This window comes from Diaporthe citri, assembly GCF_014595645.1.
Source record: "Diaporthe citri strain NFHF-8-4 chromosome Unknown scaffold_1, whole genome shotgun sequence".
In the NCBI taxonomy this organism is placed as follows: Eukaryota; Fungi; Ascomycota; class Sordariomycetes; order Diaporthales; family Diaporthaceae; genus Diaporthe; species Diaporthe citri.
In genome coordinates this window covers 2,358,357-2,381,027 of record NW_025064846.1, presented here as the reverse complement: position 1 = coordinate 2,381,027, position 22,671 = coordinate 2,358,357, and the positions used below count along the sequence as shown (strand labels likewise).

Below are 22,671 nucleotides of genomic sequence, written 5' to 3'. Positions count from 1 at the left end.
GTCAAACACGGTCCAAATCGGGCAGGAGCTGGTCTGTGCTGATGAAACCCCACAGCCCAGCAGAGCCAGCCAATGAAGGGATGCTCTCCACCAAACGGGCATAGCTTAACTGAATGCCACCCCGGCAGCCAGACCCAGGAGAGTGGATTGCAGCCAGCTGATCAAGTGATGCAGGGCCCGGACGACGCCCGCGCTGGGGGCCCGCGCTTTGCCTGTTCCTGAATCTGAATCTGAATCTGAATCTGAAGCTGACTCCTTCCACCCTTTTCTTCATTAGCCGCCGTGCAGCGCCTACCACAGCCGTTGCATTGACGATGACGCTCCTGAACATCTTCTCTCCATTTCAGCTTGGCCAGCCATCGCGATTGAGCAACAGGGTATCGCTCCCGGGTCTGAATCGCTCGGGGGAGATTTGCTCGCCTGTAAGCGCCGTCCCCACCGGCCTAGTTCTGGCCGATGGGGGCGAAGACAGCCAGTCTGTGGGTGTTCGTCTCATTTCATTTCACTTCGTCCGGTTCGCGCCTGGCGGCTTGGCCCGAGCCAGGCACGAATCCTTACGATGCCGGCGCGAATAGGCAAGGCGCAGTGGTGCCATGGGTGGAGGGCAACGACCCTGGCTCTGCCGAGCATCCTCCTCGCCTTGTTTCCGTGCCCGGAGAGACCAACAGGTGGGTGTTGAGGCCCACTTCCGTCACCGCCGCTCCGGTCAGACAATGAGACGGCCGGCTCCTTTTCTGACAGGCCTTGTTCGCTTTGTCGCAATGCGTCGGCTTGAACCGAGGCGTCACCAAGTGTAGAGGCGCAGGGCCGCCCGGCGCAGGGACACGCCAGGTAGCATAGGGCAGGGCTGCTTTGTCCACCAGGCGAGCATGGCCTCGAGCACTTGGGAACATTCAGTCAAGCGCCTTGTGTCGGCGGCCAGATTGAGGTCTGTTAATTTTGACAAAATGCTGCTCTTGCCTCTTTTGTCCAATCCCGAGTCCAGGAAGGAGGTCGGTCGTGACGATCCGGACAAGGTCTGCCTGGCCAAGTGGCCAGTAAAATTAAGGAGATCGCTCTCCTACTTCTTTGGTCGCAGGTTGCCTGTCCAGCCGTGCTAGGGCCTTAGTTCCTATATGTTCGGTATATCGCCCACCCTGTCGGCCCCCAGTCCCACCCGTCTCACATCCGACCCTGTCTCCGCTCTTTTTGCACTCCCATCGAGTCGATCGATACTCACTCGCGATACCTGCTACTGCGTCCTTGCGTTGAGTCCCTTACCGGGGCTTGTCCACTCATTTCAACTGTCGTGCCCACATTTCACTCTCACTTCACCGACACACAAGCTTAGAGATCCCCAGATCCCCAGATCCCTCGAGCCAAGCAACAAGCAAAGCACTACCTTTACCAACGAAACGAAACAAAACGAATCCAGCCATCCCAAAATGAAGAAAATCACGATCGCAGCCGTCGTTGCAATTGCCTCCCAGGCCTTTGCGGAGCCGTTGCCTTACAGACCTGCCAAGGCCTTCCTGTCTGCCCGCGAGATCTTTGGACTGGATCGCCGCGATACCGATGTCTACCACCCGAAGCAGTCGGTTTGTGGACTGGCTGCCACATGCTCCGAGGCCGTACGATGATTCCCTCTACTACCAATCTCTTCGTTCAATGTAAACTAACGTGCCGATAGTGTGGCGCCTCATTCGCGCAATGCGCTTCTACCGACAACCAGATGCATTGCTACGACTCTGGTGCGAACGAGGCCTGTTGTCCAGACGGTAGCGGAAACTCCTGCGAGGCCGGCTACTACTGCGCAGCCGACACGGCTGGCCAGACCGTGTGTTGCCCTGAAGGCACGGATCTGACAACTTGCGCCTCCAAGTATTCAGTCGCGGGTGGCCTCCACTTCGAGACCAAGGTCTCGAGCTCAACTGCCTCCAGCACTAGCACTGCTGCCGCTAGCTCGTCGGCCTCGTCTTCCGCTGTGACCAGCACCCCAGCCTCGCCCACCGGTGGTATTTTCTTCGAGTCCGGCAATTCTACATCAGCAGGTGCGGCGTCTGGTACTGGCACTGGAGGCAGTGGTTCCGCTACCAAGACGACTGGCGCAGCCGGCTCCAGCACTGCGTCTGCGACTGGCTCGACCACCAATGGTGCAGGTGTTGCCAGCCCTGCCAGCTTCCTGGCGCTGCTTGGCGTGGCTGGCCTCGCTGCGTTGCTGTAGTGTTGGTCGACATCGCCCATCGTGCGGCGCCCGAGGCATCCTTGCGACCTAGGCTTCCACGAGACAAGGAGTAACGACAAGACCACCACGCTCAGCCCGCCTGCACGAGCACAAAACGAAACTATACCACAAAACACACCTCTGTGCGGTGCTGGCTGTCGAGTGGGCATTGCTTTATTACGATTCGAAGACATTTCACGCAGCGACGAAGCATGTTCGCACATGCTGTCTTTTGACGATGGCATTTTTGGGGTTGGCATATGAGGTGGATGGGAGTGTTGCTTTGTAACGATTATGAGTCCGAGGAAAGATGAAGGTTGATACCACATCGTGTCTACTATGCTGGACGCATCTAATTTCACTGTACACTAATAACATATAGTCTTGTTGCTAGTCTGCGATACCCCTCGGCTCGCCCTGGGCTTTCCATTACTTCTAGCCCAAATACAGCCCAGCATTGCACAGTCTGACCGAATTCCCTCCGCCTCAATTCTGTGTGGTAGATAGCGATGCCACCACATTCAGCTACATGCACTGGGATCTACTTGTTATGAATATTCACAGTACAAGCTGCCGATACCAAGCGGTATGCCTGGTCGCGTGCATCCCGTCCAATGGCATGCTGAATGCGGCCATCTCCTGCTGATATGCCCTACAGTACCTCAGTGGGGATTGAGACCTGCACGCGGGCATTGAGACACAAGGGTTTCGGGATGGCGGAGGATGTGTGTTGTTCCACCTCACTTCTCCTCGTGGCTTCTGTGGCTTTCGGGTAGCCCCTTCATGGGTTGAAAGGCTTGAAGGTAACTAGAAGTTGCATCTCCGCCTGGGATATAGCTCCAGTCGGCTCTCACCCGCCCACCATCTTGGCCCGCCGTGGCTGGCTGGAAAAAGCATATGATCGAGGTGGCTTACCTCGCCCTCGAGGTGATAAGACCCGACATGCGGGGCTGCACAAGTAATTAATTGTATCCTCAGAGCCGATCATCAGATTTCACCTTGTACATAACCCAGGATGCTTTTCAAGTCAGTCCTCACCAGCGTCTTGTCGAGAGTGCCCATGGCGTCGATCGCCCGGGAGGAGGAACAGTGGCCGACCAACATGCCCCTCAACATTACGGCCTTGTCCTCGCGCGGCGGGTACTCGGTTCTTGTGTGCTGGCAGCTGGAGACCGAGGCGGTGAATGCAAGGTCGGCCCTGAACTGGATCGTGAGCGCAAACACAACCCAGGCGGAGCTGTCCATAATCCAGCCGAGGACAGCGGTCGGTGAGGCGTGGGCCCCGGCGGTGCAGTACGTTTTTGCCCACCCTACATGTGTCCATGGTGATTCGTGTTTGCGAAGGGTTTGAAGGTCTTCATCTCCAAGGATATTGCTGACGCGAGTGCTGTGGCAGGTTGACCGGTGTTCTTAACGGTCTCATTCGGATCACAGCCCCTTATACTCCTCCAGGCGTCAACAGTACCGTCGAAATCAATGTTGCTTACGCGATGCCCGGGACGATATCCTCATCGTTCCTGATCGCGGCCGACCTGCCTTCGATAAGCACTGTCGCCGGGCATTATACGGAGTTCCCCAGCGATGAGCCGACCGTGTTAGTGCAGGTGCCGTTCTCGAACAATGAGTTCCCGGCACATTCTGTGCTGCATGATGGTCCTTGTCTGTAACTAATTACACTAAAGGCTGCTGGGCAAGTTCCGTGTTTCAGGTCTCTTTCGAAGCATTGTTATTGTGAACGCATTGAAGACAGTAAGAACTGGCATTTGTGGGTTGAAAGTGTCGATGTCGCAGCATAATTATAGTCTGAGCCCTTGTGCTCAACGTCAAGTAACCAAATCCACGAATGAAATGACTGTTACTCCTACCGCTCATGGGGACGGCATTAACAAGTCTTCGTGGCCGTTCGAGCTGCTATGCAGAACTGTTTACAGAGTGACGAGTGATAAGATCTGACTGTATGGACTGAAACTATGGGATGATAAATGAGTTCTGTGTCAGAATCGATCAATTGAATTATACAATCACAAAACCCCAGTTTGGTCAGACTGATCTCGGTTTGGAAGCTCCGAGCCTGCACACAACCTTGGATCAGCAGCCCACCTGCTGGGATCCCCCACAGATCTCGGTTCGTCCCGCTGTCAACATGGAGCTTTGGGGTCAACAGCGCCTGTGCTCAAGCTAAAATTCATCTTGACCGCCCAGCGGCAAAACTTTAATTTCTTGGAGATCGGCAACGGCTCGAGTGACGAAATTTCCCGAGGTGCACCGCAACCCAAGCAACCCCCTCGCTCTCCAGGTCGGCTTGCAGTCCGTTTGGCTACCCTTATGCTCTCGCGCCTGTCGTTGACTTTTTCCTCCAGGCTACGCGCGGGGCGTGCGACTCAATTGGCAAAACCGACAACGCTTTTCCCTCCTCCATCGCGAGCCATGGCTTCGCAAACCCGACACATCGGCGACCCGCCCGCGGCCGGCCAGCTCGTTGACCATAATGGCAAGCGATACACGACGATCCAGGAGGGCGGCGCCTACATTCTGGTGCCTCAGACGGCAAAGGACGCAGCCGACCAGAAGGACATACGCAACAAGGAGGGCCCAGTCCAGTCGGTCTTCTACAACCCGATTCAGCAATTCAACCGCGACCTGACCGTCCTTGCGATCAGGGCGTACGGAGAAGAGATGGTGGAGAAGAAGAAGGCGAAAATCGAAGCAAAGAGGCAGCTGCAAGCTGGTAAGAAGAGGAAGCGACGAGAGGCAAGGAATGCAGATGGCTCGAACAAAGCTGCCAGAATAGACGGTTCCTCTTCAATCCATGACACGACGACCGCCACCGCCACCGCCATCGCCGACGCCGATGTACAAGACGAGAACCAAGCCGCGCCAGCAGCAGACGAGATTACTGTCCAGGAGGCTCAACCTTCCACAGCGCAGGTGACAAGCACCAATGGCTCTGAGCCGCAACAAGGTCAGGATCTGTCCACCGAAGATGCTCCTGTCGAGGGCCAAGCCGAGCAAGCGAACGAAGGTGCCAACGGGCAGGGTGTTCAGACAAGCAAGAAAGAACACCAGCCGTCCTTCACCATTCTGGATGCCCTGTCTGCCACCGGCCTGCGTGCCTTGAGGTATGCCCAAGAGATGCCCTTTGTCACCAAGATCACCGCCAACGACCTCGACGCCTCTGCGGTGGAGTCCATCAAACTCAACGTGCTCCACAACAAGTTAGATAGCAAGATCGAGGTCAACCACGGCGACGCTATCGTCCACATGTACTCCAAGATAGCCGCACAGCAGACGCTTACCGAAAAGGACAAGGGGAGGGGCAGGTGCGAGAAATACGATGTCGTCGACCTCGACCCGTACGGCACCGCCGCGACATTCCTCGATGCAGCCGTGCAAGCGGTCCGTGACGACGGCGGCCTCCTGTGTGTCACCTGCACCGATGCTGGCGTGTGGGCGTCCAACGGCTACCCTGAGAAGGCCTTTGCCCTGTACGGCGGCGTGCCAGTCAAGGGACTCTTCTCTCACGAGGCCGGACTGCGCCTCATTCTTCACGCCATCTCCACCTCGGCCGCCCGCTACGGACTGGCCATCGAGCCGCTCCTGTCGCTCTCCATCGATTTCTATGCCCGCGTGTTTGTCAGAGTATCGCGGTCGCCCGCAGCCGTCAAGTTCACGGCTGGGAAGGCCATGATCGTGTACAACTGCGACGTCGGTTGTGGAGCGTGGACGACCCAGTTCCTGCTCAGGAACAAGGCGCAACCGAACAAGAACGGCTCCGGCTCCTTCTACAAGCACACGATGGCGCAGGGTCCCACGGTGGACCAGCACTGCGAGCACTGCGGCCTCAAGATGCACCTGGCCGGCCCAATGTTCGGCGGCCGGCTACACTCCCCTGACTTCATCAGGCGCATCCTGGACAAGCTGCCCGAGGCGAGCAAGGAGACGTACGGCACCACCGAGCGCGTCAGGGGCATGCTGACCACCGCCCTCGAAGAGCACCTGGAGGAAGCCGAAGCCGAGGGCGCCCCGCCAAAGTCCAAGGACGACGCGCTGGCCGAGGTCGAGCCGTACCCCTTCTTCTTCCTGCCCACCGCCCTCGCCCGCACGGTGCACTGCGCCACCCCGCCCGAGGATGCCATCCGTGGGGCGCTGCGCGGCCTGGGCTACCGCGTCACTCGAAGCCACTGCAAGCCCGGCAGCATCAAGACCGACGCGCCGTGGGGCGTTCTCTGGGACGTCATGAGGGAGTGGATCCGGCAGAAAGCTCCCATTAAGGAGGCCAACATAAAGCCCGGCTCGCCCGGGGTACAAGCTTCTGGGGCTCGGTGCGAAGAAGGAGCTGAGCGCGGAGGCCGCGGCCGGTGGCGCGGACCCCGAGGGCGAAGGAGGATGGTGGTGCGGAGGAGAAGCCGGAGGTCGTCTTTGACGAGAAGCTCGGCCGGGAGAAGTTCAAGCAGAAGCTCGTCAGGTACCAGACCAACCCGAGGGAGAATTGGGGTCCTATGAACCGAGCCAAGGGACAGTGAAAGGGCACCACCACCAAGGGCACCACCACCTTCTCCCACATTCATCGTCTTCAAAGCATCATAAAAAACTGGCAGGAGGAACGGCGAGCAGTCGCGGCCATGTGGTCCAAGGCGTTGGCGGCTACTCGTGTGTGCCTACTTTCCCAACGAGGGCGCAACAGCAACGGCAGGCGAATCGGTCATTGTCTTGAAAGCCATTGGTCCGTTGCTTTGACGCCACGCACACTGGAAGGATCAAAAGCGATATTCCTTCAGGGTGTTTCTGCCACCAGTTGGGTGCATTCCCGACTCGGGCAATGCAAAAATCAAAATAGACAGCGAACGCAAGTGGTAAAAGTGAAAGGAAGTAAGGCAAGGGGCAATCGACGACTAATAGATAGTTGGAGAGACTTTTGAGTTTTTAACTACGTCGATTCTGTCTATTGGATCCATCCGAGATCGCCCGCCAATGTATCAATAATCCATCATCCATCCACCACCACGTCCCGTTCCTGCTCTACCGTCGTATCTCCTGTATTCGCCTTTCCTCGCCCCCGGTGGAGGGAATTCTTTGGCCCGAAGATCGACTCTCATCCTCATCACCAGTACATGATCACGTCACCGTGTAATCTTCGTAGTCTCTGCCATCTTTGCCCGTGTACTACGAGTCGCAAGGCGCCCGATATCCACCATGTGATGGCGTAACCGGCAGATTGTGGCCCTTGTCCTCTTTCATCCCCATTCCAAAAAGATTGAGCATGTCCCGCTCGACAGCATTGCCCTTCTCAGAATGCCGAACCCTGGGCGCAACTACTACCAACTATTTCTATTGACACCCCTCTTCGCAAAAATGGCATGTGTATTACAATACCCGTCTCGAATGAAGAAAACTATCCTTCATAGTGGAACCGAGCCCCCTCCAGCTGCCCCAGCCCGTCTCGCGGGGCAACGTACCGCCGCCGGTACGTGTTAGTGAAATCCTGCAGTAGCACTCTTACCTGCCTCAGTCCTCCAGCATCGTTTGCGGATAACCTCTCCTTGATTTTCGTGATCAGCCTGTTCGCCTCGACAGGGCTGACTGTGCCCTCGGGCAGCATTTTGATCGTCCGCTCCACCCACGCCGTGGTCTCGGAAGGCAGCAGCTCGAACAGCTCCAGGAGCACGCCGCTGCCGTCAGCAAAACAGTCCCGGGGAAATGTGATCATCATGCCTGCCAAGATCGCCTTGACCAGTGGCTCACCGTGCGCCACTAGAAGCTGTTTGACGGTGGCTTGCATCTGATCAGAAGCAGGTCCGAGCTGCATGGTTGACGCGGGGTTGCTTCCACCGTAAGTGAGTAGATCCCGAAGATAATGTAATGTCGCCGACAGTGGATCACGCTGCTCCAACGCCAGAGAGGAGACACCGGCCTGGAAGATCGGGGCGAGGAGTGGTGAGAAGATCAGCTTGTGAGGGTAGTAGAGTAACGCATCCGTCAGCAGTCGGAAAAAGTCCTCGATAATATCGGGCAACTCCGCTGGAGGGATGTCACTCATCACCCTGAGTACGCTTGTCGCCTGAGACTCGAAGAATTGATAAATGTTCTCGGTGATGGCGTCGTCCACATGCTCGCGATCCTCGGAGAATTCTCTGAGGATGGCACCTGTTGCCCACAGGAAAGCACCTTGCTTAGTCTTTACAAAACCGTCCGCAAGCTTGTTGGCCAGCTGCGGCAGCAAAGGTGTGATCCCCGTGCGGTACGAGATAACCATGTTGCGCCAACATCTGCAGATTCTCTCGCAAATGGGCGAGAACCCGGAGAAGTTGTCCAGAACAGTAGACAGGATTGGGAAGACCTCTTGCCAGTATTTGACAGCGGGATCCTCCTGTCCGAAGTCCACTAGAGGAACCACATTCTGGACGAAAAGCGTGAGGAGTTGCACGTGGTCTATAATGAGATTAGAATCTTGTCCTGAGCAGTGGCTCAAGAGCGGACTTACCAGCGATCGCCAATCTTCCCGCTTCATCCGAGGCATTGTTGGCTTTTACCATTAGTCGGTTCACCAGTGGGTCGCAGTATAACTTTAGAAGCCTGTAGACCTCTTCGTTCTTCTGTACGCCGACAACACTGGCGACTCCTTCCGTCATCTCCTCTTGGCTCATCACAGGGAGCTTGTCAAGTATCTGGTCGTAGAACGACTGCAGCTGAACGACCTGATCACTCAGAAGGCTCTTGCAGTCCTGGCAGAAGAACTTGATGGCTTGAGCGGCAGCCCGGACAACGTCCTTGGAGTCCGCCTCGAATGAGGTAACAATGTAGTTGAACTGTGGTTGCAGGAACTCAGGGTGGTGTGCGGTCCACTCAGTGTAGCGCCCAAAGACCATAATAGTTGCGAAACGCAGCTTCTCATGGCTAGGCATCTGCACCAGCAATGGCATCAATTGCGGCAAGACAGTCTTCTCGTCCTTGTCAACCATCCGTCCCAAAGCGCGCATAGCGAAGACGGGAGCTTCAAGTTCTTGCCAGTGCGGGACTGATGTCGCAGTTGCCTCGCCCGCATACTTTTGCATCCAGAGCTTGATGGCCTCGAGAACTTTCGTCAAGCAGTCCGCGACACCCAGCACCTGACAGCAGTCCTTGAGTGTGTCTCCCATATGATGACGGAATTCCCGGAACTTTTCCTCCTGTTCGCGGTCACCGTCGAAAAGGTCAAGCTCGTTCCCACTCTCGGATGTGGGATACTCGAGATGCTTTAAAAGAATATCCACCAGCTTGGCGTAAACATCGTACAGATGCATCCTAGCGTCGACATACCGCTCCATGACAATCATCTGCTTGAGTTCGTACCAGAAGTTGAAGGTGTGCTCGATAACATCCCTATCCTTGTCCCTCGCGGCGCATTCCAAGATGATATCGACAAGGGGCCGGAAGTGCAACGGTTCACGGGCGATGATGACAACCCACGAGTCTCCCGCCTCGGCAAAGACACGTGTTAGAGCCTTGAATGCCTCAGTGTCTTCTTCCTCGGCCGCTTTTTGCATCCGCGACCGCAATTCGACGACCCTGGGCAGGAGGATCTGGATCATCTCGATGTTGTCGTCCACATCCCTTGTCTCTCGGCAAATAGCAGCGAGGCACTCGGCGGCGGCTTCCAAGCAGTTATCATTGTCCAAAGCGTTGATCACAATGTTGAGGAGCGAGGACTTTCCGATGGCGTCGATGGGGATTTCGCGTAGCCACGAAGTTATGCATTCCATGAGCTGTGGGTTGTGAGCAGCGTCGCCTGCGAACGATTAGCAATGACATTAGCTGCACGGAGCTTTTGTTCCATCGACAAACCTGATGACTGGGCGTAATTGATAAAGATGTTGATGACTTGCTCCGCGTTGTCGGCCAGGAGCTCGGTGGTTCTCTCAGTGAGCTCATCTTCCTAGCATTCCAGGTTTATTAGAGATTGTATCGTCCTTCAGATTACCACAGTAGTGTCGGAATGGGTGATCGGGTCGTCGTCTGGCGATCCACATACAGAGAGGTTAATTTTACGGCCTTCGGTCACCTCTTCTGGGAGAACTCGGAGAAAGTCGAGGATAGCCCCAGCGCTCTGGACATCGCTTCCAAGGGCAGACACAACAGTGGGCAGAACATCCTTCCAGGACCTCAACTGTATCGCGAGTATTGCCAAGCAGACACAGAGCTGCACCCGAACTGGTTTGGGCCCAGCTGCAAACTTCTTGAGGAGCAGGAGAATCTGGTCGCGAAGTGCAGGTAGGTCGCCCTCTGGCACTTGTGTTATAAGATCGTAGGTAATCTACCGAGGGCATGTCAGTCGATGTCGGCGGTGTGTTGTATCACCCGGTCGAGTAATACCTTTCCCTTCAACGTTGTCGCCGCGAACAGCATGGCCTCGGCCTCGGCGTTGGACTGTAGGATCGTGAGGGTTGTTGTCCAGGCATCTTTCTACAGGTCATGTTAGCAAAGTGACGTGTAGTTGCGGCGTCCCCGAGTGACGTATGGCGCAAGGCTGTGCCTACCGATTTCTGGAATTTGGTCAGGTAGTCCATCGCAACCTTTTTCTTATCCGGCTCTCCACCACGCATGGTCGTCATGGCCGCCAGAATCGTGTCTGGGGCGAACGAGTCGGATGAACCATTGGCAGCCATCCTGTTTGATGTGCGGCGGCAGCACAGAGAGGGGCAGTCGGCTTGGGTGGGTGTGCAAGTGCGTGGGCTGCGACGAGGAGCAGCTATGCTGCTTGAAATGAGAGGGGCGCCAGCAGTCGCGTTGACGGCGTCGGAGCTCAGAAAAATGAAAGTGGCAGACGAGAAACAAGCGATGTGGAAAAGATTGGACCACTTGCAGGCGTGTGGCAGAGAAACAGGCACGGTCGGTTCGCGGTCTTGCGGTTTGGGTGTGGTTGTCTTCTTTGAGAGCAAATGTCCAAAGAGAGGCGGCGGCGTGCCCCTCCGAAATTCAACGTCAGATCAGGATGGAGAGGGTCCTTGTCGCCTTGTTGCTTGTCCACTCTCTGCTTCCAGCTGCATGTGCACTCCTCCGGGCAGCAAAGGTATAGCAGGGGGGCCCCGGGCTTCCAACGTGTGGCGGCCAGCTGTGTTTGGGCCAGCAATAATTTTAGCGCCATTTCCCACTGGGCAGGCATCTAGTCCGCCCAGCTCTGAACTTCGCGACAGGCTGCGCGCAACACCACCCACGGACCAGTTCCACGCGACAACTTTCAGCCTCCAACACCTGACCCTCGATCCCGAACGGCCTTCTCTCGACTCCCCAAGCCTTATTCCTGTTGAACCTCACATCCACAAGCACAACCATGACGGGACGTGGAGGCGGAAGAGCAGGTGGAGGCGGACGCCGTGTGCTGCTCCCGCCCATCAACTTTATTTTCAAGCTTCTCCAGCAACACTCGGTTGTCCAGATCTGGCTGTACGAGCAGGTACGTCTTTCCCGAATAGTCTGGGAGCTATATCTACTTGAGCCGCCACCCGTACTCGGCACATCATACTAATTGATGCGTGGTTCCCACAGCTCGCTATCCGCATAGAAGGCAAGATCCGAGGATTCGACGAGTTCATGAACCTGGTGATCGATGACGCAGTCGAGGTCAAGCAAATCACGAAGACGAATGACAAGGAGGAGAGGAAAAACCTCGGTGCGCAGCTGCTCCCGTTCCTGGGCACTGTTGATTTGATTCGAGCTAACCCTGTCCACAGGCCAAATCCTGTTGAAAGGCGACAACGTGTCTTTGATCCAGAGCTTGTCAGGTTAAGAAAGAGGAACATATTGAGCGACGAGATATCCGTGCAGAGAACCGCACAGTCGAGGGAAGCTATCCCGGATAGGCTTAGGACTGGGAGCCGATACCAGGGAGCAGAGCATGCCGGTTGGAGTTCGAGGGGAATCGAAAATGGGAGATCAATCTATTTGATTTGGTACGGCTGTCTTGATGTCTCCATCCCCCAAGATCAGCCCGTGCAGAGGCTGATCATACGGCCCGACAGGGACCTCGTTTGTAGCCGAGGACAGGAACTGCTCCTTGAGGCCCAGGCCATAGAGCAATACAGAAGATTTCTGTCGATTCAATGCTTCCAGCTTCTCGGCGTACCGTTGGAGAAAGAAGTCATAGAAGCCCCTGCCATGCCCAAGCCGCCTGATTTCCTTTGAGCCGGGGGCGACGTCGAACGCGACTCCGGGCATGAGGATGAGATCCAGGTTTGCTTGGTCTGAGTGATGTGCATCAGGTCCGCCCAAAATCCTCTGTCTCGAGTGGACTGTGGCCGGATCTATACTTGGGATACCCCATTTGTCCCGCTTGAGAGACTGGTAATCCTGGAGACTGTCGAGCCGGACCATATCCATCACCCGGGTGGGCGTGGTGCTGCCTGCTGAAGACAAAGGGGACTTGTGCAGATAGGGAACGAAGACCTGCTTGCCCAGGGCCAGAGCGTGCTGGACGATGGCGTCGGTCTGAACCTCTGCGGAAGGCATCGACAGGAAGACACTAATGCGATGTGCACCGACATAGGGGTCGAATTCCAGCAGTTTGGTGTGTATGATATGGCCTAGCCTCTACTCAGCACTTGCGATGTCTCATGCATGTATCTAAATATCAGTCTCTGGCCGCGTAGAACTAGACGTACTCTGCTCCTTGACGGCGTCCTGCGGGAGGGCAGCCAGCCTCTGCTTCATGGCAGACCGCAACTGCTGCTTTGCAGCGAACAAGGCGGCATTCATGTCTACGGCTTTGACTTCCCCGCTCATTGGTGCAATGATTGTGTGGGAAGGGGAGGATGGGCTAAGACACGCGCAGCCTGCCGGACATGTGAAGGTCAGATTGGCAGACTGGGAGGCCCGGCGTCCGAAGTCGCAGGGTGCGTGTAGATCAGGTTCCTGCAATGGTGTGAGGGGCGGGAACTGGCGTCGGAGAACCAGTCGCAGCTTGGTAGTTCGCTTCGTTCCCCCGGCCGGCCGTTGTGGATATGGATGTCGACCGCAAACAAACCACGCCTTGTTTCTGCGGTATCTACTGAGCGTGCGCTTGCGTGCAAAAATAGAGTGACTCAGGGTTGCAGCGGGAAGAAAATTCCTGTTCTCAAGCCGGTATCCGCAATTCTCTCGTGGTCTCCCTGTTGCGGGGGTCTGTCTGCATCGGAAGGCAGCTATTGCTGCTCGCACAACGCAAGTAAGTACACACTTGCCCGGTGCGTATATTCCATATCTGCCGAAGCGGTTAGAAGACTTGAGATTGAAACGAGACGACGGCAATCCAGGACTGCGGCGATCGGACGTCGGAAGACGGGAAGGCCCTCTGCTCGGCACAGCGATGGGGTTATCTTATCAATCTCATCAACAAGGTTGCATGCCAGAGACGGGCACGAGGCAGGGTTCCCTTTGCAAGCACATCCGCCACATCCGCCGTCAATTTGGGGTTTACAAGGTTCTGTGGTTGGCTGGCATGTGCTGTTGCTGTCGTGTCAACTTACTTGCCGCCGACTTCCTCACACAAATTTGTCTCACAAGGAGTCAGCACTCAAATGTTCAACTCGTACAGCCTTGCCAGAGTCACACAGTGCTGAACCCCAGGGCGGCTTCTCGTCTATCGGCCGATCTCCAGCTCCTGCTCCAGCTCCCATCTTGCCCGGGGTGGCTGGGCTGGCTACCTAGCTATCAGGTTACTGCCCCGCCCGACGCTGTCTCTCTTTCCGCTGGTCACAAATTACTCGCCTCTCGCTCTCTATCGGTCATATTTGGGTCATTTTTGGACCACTATCACCTCGTGCAGGTCAGACCCCCGCCAAGTAGCAAGGGGCCTCGACACCACCCTACTAGACCAGCTCTGCCTGCCAGTCTCGGCGTCAGTGTCATCAGACAGCTGCAATCCTGCGCCTCCTACTGTCGCAGCACCCTGTCAGCTGGTGCCCATCCCACGCCTCGTCTTCTCTCCGAGGCCATCCCATTACGTTACGTTTCATCGCGTCGGTCGGCTGCTGTGCTGCGCTAGGCGCTCGTTGGCCTTGCTCCCTCGAGGATTCCAAGGTTCTCGTGTCGAGACTCGAGCCGCCTCCCACGCCTACGTCCACGCTCGGTACCCGTCAGCTCCACCGCTCGTGACTGCAGACTGCAGGTACCCCCCCACACCCCCCGCGGCCGCATGTCATTCTGCGCGCTGCATGCACTTGCCCCCATCGCCTCACCTCCTATCGGCGGATCAGATTAGATCTATCAACGCTATCCTTCCTGTTCGCCTTGCCTTTGGCGCGTATGACGCATCCAGGCGGCATAGACACGGAGGGTACCCCTGGGTTCGGCCTCGATTCAGACTCAGACCCCCGTGCCACCGCTGCCGCCGGTCAGACCCAGCCTCAGCTGCACCAATCCATCCCATTGCGCCCGCTGCCAGGGTCATCAAGTCACCGTCCCACTCCCACTCACACAGGCCAGGCAGATCAAGCAAGACAACGCCCCACGCCTGCTCTGGCACAGCAGCGGGACAATCCGCTGCCTGCCGTTCCCGACCCACCATCCCACCCTTCTCCCAACGTCAAAACCGACGCATCCTCCGCTCCTGCCTCCCCAGATGCCTCCCTCGACCTCTCACATGGCACGAGCACTGAATCTGTTCATTCTGGAGGAGACACTGCCAACGAGAGCCCGGATGTCGCCGCACGACCCTCCGACCAACTCCCCATGCAACTCCTAAACAAGGCGCCGCCCTTCCTGCGCTCCTCGCCAGGCTTCCGGTCGCCATCCTACGGCGCTGTCCCGCTCGGGTCAGCAGGTGATACCACGGCTACATCGGACGCCAGCAATGACGCAGGCGAGGGCTCGAGTGACGGAGACACGCATGGTGGTGGCACACGCACTACAAGATCAGCCAAGTCCCACTCATCACTCCGGAAGTCCGTGTCACGGGGCCGGCTTTCGCGCTCGTCGGAAGAGCTAGCCAGCTCCACAGTCACCGGCGGGATAGAAGGTCGCTATGGAGTGACCGAGTCGTCTCTGGCAAGCGACGTGCTTGCGGACCCAAAGACAACTGACACTGAAGATGAGGAGGACGACAGTGTTGGTGTCCCAATACCCTCTGATGTCGATGAGGACCCTCCCGACAACTCGCCTTATCCACAAGTCCGCGCCTCCGTCGCACCATACGACAATACGACCTTGTCGATATCAACACCTCGCATGTGGACTCTCAGCGTTTTGTTTTCGATTATTGGATCTTCCACCAACTTGTTCTTTTCTTTGAGATACCCCAGTGTTTCCATCACGCCTGTCATAGCGTTGCTACTCGTTCACCCTCTTGGTTTGCTCTGGGACTTGACTCTCAAGCGTCGCGATGATCCTCCCGAGCTGTTCGTCGATGGTAACTTATCTGGCGGTGTCGAAGGTTCGACGGGGCCGCTGAATGAAGACGACCCGGTTCTGAGCTCGACTCCCCGAACCAGACTCGGTCGTTTACGGTTGTGGCTCGCGCAAGGCCGGTGGAACGAAAAGGAGCATGCATGCGTCTATGTTAGCAGCAACGTTTCCTTCGGCTTTGCTTTCGCCACCGATGTAATTGTCGAGCAAACGCAGTTCTACAAACAAGACGCCAGCATCGCCTACCAGCTTCTCCTGACCTTGTCGACACAAATCCTGGGCTATGCGTTCGCCGGCCTGACAAGGCGCTTCTTGGTTCGACCTAGCGGCATGATCTGGCCCAGCACCCTGATGTCGGCCGCCATGTTCACGACCCTCCACAAAGAGGAGAATAAGCCGGCAGACGGATGGCGCATAAGCCGGTGGAACTTCTTCTACGTCGTCTGGACCGTGTCTTTCCTCTTCTACTTCTTTCCAGGTCTGCTGATGCCATGCTTGAGCTACTTCAACGTCCTCACATGGTTCGCGCCGAAGAACGTCGTGGTGGCCAACCTCTTTGGTGTCACCTCTGGTCTAGGGCTGTTCCCTGTCACGTTCGACTGGGCTCAGATAGCTTACATCGGGAGCCCCTTGCTCACGCCGTTCTGGGCTGCCATGAACGTCGTTGGCGGACTGGTCCTGGTCATGTGGATCATTGCACCCATTGCCTATTACGGCAACTGGCTCTATTCTTCGTACATGCCTATTCTGTCGGCAGCCGTGTTCGACAACACTGGCAAAGTCTACGACGTCAGCAAGATCCTGACAAAGGATTTCGTCTTTGACAGGGAGGCGTACCAGAACTACAGCCGAGTCTTCCTTCCCATCACATATGTCCTCAGCTACGGTGTTCAGTTCGCTGGACTGGCAGCGTTGCTAACCCACACGGCTTGCTGGCATGGCCACGACATCTGGACGCAATGGACGAGGTCGTTGCGAGAGGCAAAGGAGGAATCAAAGGCTGCCTATCAGCCACTTGCCAACGAACCAGAAGATTCCACAAACGGAAGGCCGCATGAGAATGGCGTGCGACAACGTCGAAGCATGTCAATGTCAGGCTCCGGTCTCGAGGGCTTGATGAATCGAGAAGACGTCCACAACCGGCTAATGAAGCGGTACAAAGATGCCCCCATCACGTGGTATCTGATCACATTTGCGACGATGCTGGTGGTGGGCATCTTTGTCGTCGAGTACTATCCGATTCACCTACCTTGGTACGGGCTGCTGCTTGCGCTAGGGATCTGTACCATCCTCTTCATTCCCATCGGCATCATCATGGCGGTAACGAATCAGCACAGCAGTATTTATCTGATCTGTCAGCTGGTCTGTGGTGCCGTCTTCCCGGGTCGCCCGGTTGCCAATATGGTTTTCGTCACCTACGGCTACATATCGTCCTCGCAAGGTATCAAGTTCGCGGCTGATCTGAAGCTTGGCCACTACATGAAGATCCCGCCCAGGACTTTGTTCTGGGTCCAAATGGTGGCGACCATCATCTCGTCTTTGACGCAGATCGGGGTACTGAACTGGATGTTTGTCAACGTTCCCGGCATATGCACGCCTGAGGCGATTAATGGCTTCACATGTCCACTTGCCCGAGTGCATTTCAACGGTTCTATTTTGTGGGGTGTTGTTGGACCTGGTGAATTCTTTGGGCCCAACGCAACATACCGACCGCTTGTCTGGTGTTTCCTCCTGGGAGCCGTCGCACCGATCCCGCTGTATTTCTACAGCCGCAACAAAAAGAAGAGCATCGTTCGCAAGATCAATCTACCGGTGTTGTTTGGCTCCCTGAGTTGGATACCACCTGCGACTGGCCTCAACTTCTCAGTGTGGGCTGTCATCTGCTACTTCTTCAACTATCTGATCAAGAACAGGGCACAGGCATGGTGGGCCAAGTACACAATGACATTGAGTGCAGCTCTGGATTCGGGACTCGCATTTGGCATAGTCGTTGTCTTCTTTGGGCTGATCTACCCAGGCTGGACAAAGAACTTCAGTTGGTGGGGCACAGAGGTGTATAAGCAAGGCTGCGACTGGCAGGCCTGCTCTTACAACACCGTCCCAGAGGGTGGTCGTTTTGGGCCCGACACGTGGTAGCGCACATCACAACACGACCGCTGGCATTTGACACTGCGCATTTGCAAGGAAGGGCATTTACATGGATGGAAGACACATACACGCATGAGTGACGAAATGATTAAATGAATGGGGCATGAGGGTCTTGACAATTGAAATGTTGGAGTCTTTGGGAGTGGCGCACTCTTTTTCTGGATACTTACTGGTTGGCTTGCATTTCGTATGCATCATCATTGGAGGACATTAGACAGACGCATATGCGAGTGGCTCGGATAGAACGAACACCCACAAGGTCAAAATGGCACTCAACCATCTCGCAGGGCTTGTTCCGTGTACACGACCACTTTGCCTGCTGGAACATAACATCGCCATCCCCCCCCCCCAACACACAAAGGATAGATTATACTTTAGATATCGATTATACCAAAGTATCAGGTTCTGTTATAACGGTCTCGCACCATCCTTTTTTTTCTTTCTTTTCCCCAAATCTGATGGTGTGGTTCAAATAGTTCATGTAATCTTGTTCCGTTCTAGACAAGGATATGAATCGCGGTGAGCGTCTTATGTGTTGTATTCAATTGGTAAAAATGGACATAATAGGCCTCCTTCCTTGGCGCACGCAGCAACACGGCTCAATGAACCAAAGAAATACTGAATCAGGTCCTGGAAGCCCTGCAGCTTATGCGAGAGGCCTTGCTTCAAGCAGCTAGCATGGCCGAGCTTCCCCGTCCAGGACAACCTCTTAGATGTCTTGTCTGTTCCTCTTCACTTGGCGCGGGTGATCCCTCCACGGGATTTTCTTGCTTGAACGGCTCAGCGGCAGATTCTTGCCCCCCCAGTCATCGGGGGAGAGAGAGAGAGACGGCAGACCCCATCTGTGGGTTTCGACACTAAACAGCCACCCCATGTGGGTTTGTAGACTTTTGGGACGTATGTGTGTCAATAGGATCTGCACTCCACAGGCTTGGCTTGGGGTCTTGGGGACGAAATTTGGTTGTACTGCAGCTCTTGGGGTCTTATTGTTACATTCTGGGGCTATGTTGAGCGAAGTTGTCTTCAATAGCGGCGAGGACCATAAGTAGCTCATTGCACCGAAGCAGACATGCAAATCGCTTATAGAAGATGACACATATCTCTTTGTTTTCGTGAGTTTCAATCTTGGTCATCCGTTCCCCATTTATCATCCCGACACAGAAGTCTTCTGGAGCACCACGCAAGTCTTGTCTTATTGCTCCGCTCTCCCCAAAATCTTCATGTTCTTCCTGTCCCTTATTCAATCTTACTCCTTCCCAGACCCCTCTTTCACGCGTGGCAAGGTCAGTTCGGCTCGACTTTGGTAACCATGATGTTCGCATTGGGCCAAGCCATCTTCGTCTTGCTATTCCCAGCGGCATTGGGCGTCGACATCACTAGTGACCGCAGCCCCAAATACGTTTGCGTCTGTTCTACCATCTTTCAAGTCGTTTTCCCTCGTAGCATCGGGATTTGATGTGCTGACAACCGGCGAAGTGTTCTGCCCTCGCCCAGGACCCTGAGCTAGAGAGCAAGGTGCTTGTGCCCAATACAGAGATATACGACAAGCGTCTGCAGTCTTACTATTCCGCCAACGCTGCGCAAGCCGCTTGGTGCATGGTTCTCCCGGAAAACACGTTAGACGTGTCACGCATTGCTAAGGTCATCTCCGAGCATCAGTGCCCGTTCGGTATTCGGAGTGGCGCGCACTCTGCCTTCAAAGGGTCCAATGGTGCTGAGGATGGTATCACCGTTGACTTTGGTAAGCAGCGCAGCCGTATCTTGGATCACTTTGAGCTTGACTCACGCTGTTTCTAGGCTATATTAACACGACGACTTACAACAATGTGACCAACATTGCTTCGATAGGTCCTGGCTCTACTTGGGAGAGGGTCTACACGACGCTCAGGGATGACTGGAATGTGACCACTGTTGGTGGTCGGGCCTCAGTCGTCGGCGTTGGAGGTTTTGTGACTGGCGGTGGTGTAAGTACACTCGCTCCCGATGCCCCTTCTTACTACTGAAATCTGTTGCTGACTACGGTCTTTGCAGTACTCCTTCCATACCAATGCCCACGGCTTCGCATGTGACACTGTGACCAATTTCGAGATTGTTCTCGCAAACGGCACCATAGTCAATGCCAACTCGACTTCGAACCCTGACCTTTTCAGAGCTCAGAAAGGCGGCTCCGGCAACCTGGGCTTCGTCACCAGAATTGATCAAAGTGAGTCCACGAACAATTCCGGTTAATGTATAGAGACTCACAGCCCTCACAGAAGTTATCGAACAAACCGACATGTGGGGAGGTCTCACTCAGTACAACCTGACGGAAAGAGACAAGCTCTTCAGAGCCTATATCAACTTTGCCAAAAAGATGGACCAGGATCCTGCAAGCCAGAACATTGTAGGAATGTCTTGGGGGCCTCACAGGGGTTACGGTTTCAGAGGAATCTTGACGAACAGCGACGCCGTTAGCAATGCTGCAGCCTTTGATGAGTACAAGAACATACGTAATATCAGCAGCACTTCTCGCGTTGCGGCCGTTGCCGAAATTGTCCCTGAGTTCACTGGTCCCACGCCACTCGGTCAATAGTAAGTATAACAATATCCGGCTTGGATTTCCAGTATGCCACTGCTAACACCGTAGTTCAAGCGCCAACTGGTTCGTTGGCCAATTCCAAGACGACTTCCGTATGATGACCTTCGTCGACGATAGACTTCAAGTACACGGCGAGCAATTGGACAGGATAGCACAAGAGATGGAACAAGAAAGTGGACAGAATATAACCTACGACGTTCTCGTACAGTTCCAGCCCTTCACGAAATCAATGGTCAAGCACAGCCAAGCGAATGGAGGCAACATCCTTGGGCTTGAGGACGTGGTGGCCGATGGGCCCACGACCAACTGGCTTGTCATTCTAACATGTGAAACACCCGACGTACAAGACAGGATGCTTCCACTCGCGCAGGAGTTCCGAAAGGAAATCGACGCTTACGCCAAGGAAATTGGGGTGTACAAGGACTGGAGGTACCTCAACTATGCTTGGGCTGACCAGAATCCGATCGCGTCGTACGGTAAGAAGGATGTGGCGTTTCTCAAAGATGTTGCGAAGAGGGTAGATCCGGATGGTGTTTTCCAGAAACTTAGGATCACCGGATTCAAGATCCCGTCTTAAGGTGGAGGCAATGCAGTTAACTTGGTGGAGGATCATATACGCTAGTGAATACTTTCGTACTTCCTCAGAGGCCTAGAGTGGAATCGTCAGCTTCAACGGCGTGTTTGAAAGTTTGACTCAATCTCCCAGTCAACGACGTCTGTGTCAAATAATAGCGTTGGATGCTTAGTCTATTAAGCTAGCTAACGTCTATTCTACGGGAGGGAAGGCCCCTATTTATAATTATTATCCTCCATACAGTAGCAAACATATGGGGAAAAGGATATCCCATATTAATAATAGCCTAAATATCTAGAATATTCTAACAGCCCCCCTTAAACTAATTCCCTTTTATTTATTTTATTTTATATATAAGGGATTTAGTTTATAAAAGAAAAATATTTAGTTATATAATGAGAAAACCTTATAAAAGGGGAAAAACTCACTTATTAAGTATTTTATATATTTAGGCAAAAAACATAAAAATTTGCTATTACTTAAACTTAAACTTATAGCTAATAAGGTATTACATATTAAATTATAATTTTATATAAGATTTACTAATTATTTTATAATAATTATAATATATTACGGCATTTTTATACATTAAAGTTACACATTATTTTATTTATATTATATATATTATAAAAATACATTTTTTATATAAAATTAAACATATATAAATGCAATATAAATATATTATAACTATATATATATATAATATATATATAAGCTATATAAGTAATGCTTATTTTTTAAGAAAAACCTTTATTATTTTAATTATTTCTTTTAAGAGAAAACCTTTAATATTTAAGGTAATATTATATATATATATAATTAAGTTTGCTTTATTTATTTATATATTTTATAAGTAAAGGAAAAAATCTTAACCCTAGTTATTAAAGAGTAAATACCTTAATTTATTTTGCATGCATTATAATATAAGTAGAAAATCTCTCTATTTTCTAGCTTAATATTTTTATATTATTTTTCTATTAAACTACACTTTTCTTTAAACTCTTTATAATATAGTTTATCTATTGGTTTTGTAAGCCAGTTTGCTAGATTCTGCTTAGAATTTATATGTTTTAATATTACTTTATTAATGGGAACAAAGGTTTGAAATTCAATGTCCCCCGTGAATTCAAGGTGAATTCGCGGGGAATTTCTCTATTTAAATATATACACGGTGAATTCACCGTAAAACCATATATTCATGGTGAATTCACTATGAAAGTACCGTGAATTCATAGGTACCCGTAAATTCACGGTGAATTTACCGCAGATTTATTGTGACCCATCCATACTGCATTAAATTCCCTCTTATAAATAATTTGCTTTTAAGCATAATCTTCTTATAATATTAGTAAGTAGTTTAAACTTGGGTAAATTTAGGAAATAGTGGTGAATAAGGAGTTTAAACCTTAGGAGCTACCTTAATAATGATAAAAGGCAGTAAAGAAAATATAAAAGTTCTTAATAAAGTATTTTGGCTATTATTATAAACTTTAAATATTAAAGAAAAATAATTATATAAATATATTTATAATTTAATTAGGATATTTAATATAATAAAAGTAATTAATAATAATATTAAAGGGTTTTTTTTATAAATAATATAATAAGTTAACTTTTATTTTTAAGTAAATAATAAAGTATATTTTAATTTAATATATTAATAAAACTTAATTTATTTTTATTATACTTAATAATAATAAAGTAAATTATATAAGGTAGGTTTATTAAAATAATTAATAATAAAGTAATTAAGCTAAGAATATATATAAATAATATTATAATATAAAAAATATAATAATTAAATATAATAAGATT

The 22,671-nt window shown here is 52.7% G+C and overlaps 8 protein-coding genes across 8 annotated transcripts; 6 read left to right on the top strand and 2 right to left on the bottom strand.

Moving 5' to 3' along the window:
• Nucleotides 1-1,424: 1,424 nt before the first annotated feature.
• Nucleotides 1,425-2,203, top strand: INS49_000616 (uncharacterized protein; the record flags this gene model as incomplete). Its single annotated transcript, XM_043161453.1, has 2 exons — nucleotides 1,425-1,577; nucleotides 1,670-2,203. 2 exons carry the CDS (start codon nucleotides 1,425-1,427, stop codon nucleotides 2,201-2,203), a joined length of 687 nt encoding a protein of 228 aa, XP_043029959.1.
• Nucleotides 2,204-3,218: 1,015 nt separating this feature from the next.
• INS49_000615 (uncharacterized protein) lies at nucleotides 3,219-3,870 on the top strand (the record flags this gene model as incomplete). Its single annotated transcript, XM_043161452.1, has 2 exons — nucleotides 3,219-3,496; nucleotides 3,600-3,870. 2 exons carry the CDS (start codon nucleotides 3,219-3,221, stop codon nucleotides 3,868-3,870), a joined length of 549 nt encoding a protein of 182 aa, XP_043029958.1.
• A 760-nt stretch (nucleotides 3,871-4,630) lies between these two features.
• On the top strand, nucleotides 4,631-6,726 carry INS49_000614 (uncharacterized protein; the record flags this gene model as incomplete). Its single annotated transcript, XM_043161451.1, has 2 exons — nucleotides 4,631-6,525; nucleotides 6,552-6,726. 2 exons carry the CDS (start codon nucleotides 4,631-4,633, stop codon nucleotides 6,724-6,726), a joined length of 2,070 nt encoding a protein of 689 aa, XP_043029957.1.
• Nucleotides 6,727-7,595: 869 nt separating this feature from the next.
• Nucleotides 7,596-10,845, bottom strand: INS49_000613 (uncharacterized protein; the record flags this gene model as incomplete). Its single annotated transcript, XM_043161450.1, has 6 exons — nucleotides 7,596-8,632; nucleotides 8,685-9,968; nucleotides 10,025-10,115; nucleotides 10,212-10,493; nucleotides 10,553-10,642; nucleotides 10,717-10,845. 6 exons carry the CDS (start codon nucleotides 10,843-10,845, stop codon nucleotides 7,596-7,598), a joined length of 2,913 nt encoding a protein of 970 aa, XP_043029956.1.
• Nucleotides 10,846-11,510: 665 nt separating this feature from the next.
• Nucleotides 11,511-11,966, top strand: INS49_000612 (uncharacterized protein; the record flags this gene model as incomplete). The annotated part of the gene is made up of 3 exons (XM_043161449.1): nucleotides 11,511-11,633; nucleotides 11,726-11,849; nucleotides 11,911-11,966. 3 exons carry the CDS (start codon nucleotides 11,511-11,513, stop codon nucleotides 11,964-11,966), a joined length of 303 nt encoding a protein of 100 aa, XP_043029955.1.
• Nucleotides 11,967-12,112: 146 nt separating this feature from the next.
• Nucleotides 12,113-12,958, bottom strand: INS49_000611 (uncharacterized protein; the record flags this gene model as incomplete). Its single annotated transcript, XM_043161448.1, has 2 exons — nucleotides 12,113-12,759; nucleotides 12,838-12,958. 2 exons carry the CDS (start codon nucleotides 12,956-12,958, stop codon nucleotides 12,113-12,115), a joined length of 768 nt encoding a protein of 255 aa, XP_043029954.1.
• A 1,500-nt stretch (nucleotides 12,959-14,458) lies between these two features.
• Nucleotides 14,459-17,692, top strand: INS49_000610 (uncharacterized protein; the record flags this gene model as incomplete). The annotated part of the gene is made up of 1 exon (XM_043161447.1): nucleotides 14,459-17,692. One exon carries the CDS (start codon nucleotides 14,459-14,461, stop codon nucleotides 17,690-17,692), a length of 3,234 nt encoding a protein of 1,077 aa, XP_043029953.1.
• A 1,321-nt stretch (nucleotides 17,693-19,013) lies between these two features.
• On the top strand, nucleotides 19,014-20,859 carry INS49_000609 (uncharacterized protein; the record flags this gene model as incomplete). The annotated part of the gene is made up of 6 exons (XM_043161446.1): nucleotides 19,014-19,133; nucleotides 19,181-19,445; nucleotides 19,502-19,668; nucleotides 19,736-19,907; nucleotides 19,960-20,275; nucleotides 20,331-20,859. The coding sequence occupies 6 exons, from the start codon at nucleotides 19,014-19,016 to the stop codon at nucleotides 20,857-20,859; spliced, it is 1,569 nt and encodes a 522-aa protein (XP_043029952.1).
• Between the last annotated feature and the right edge of the window lie 1,812 nt (nucleotides 20,860-22,671).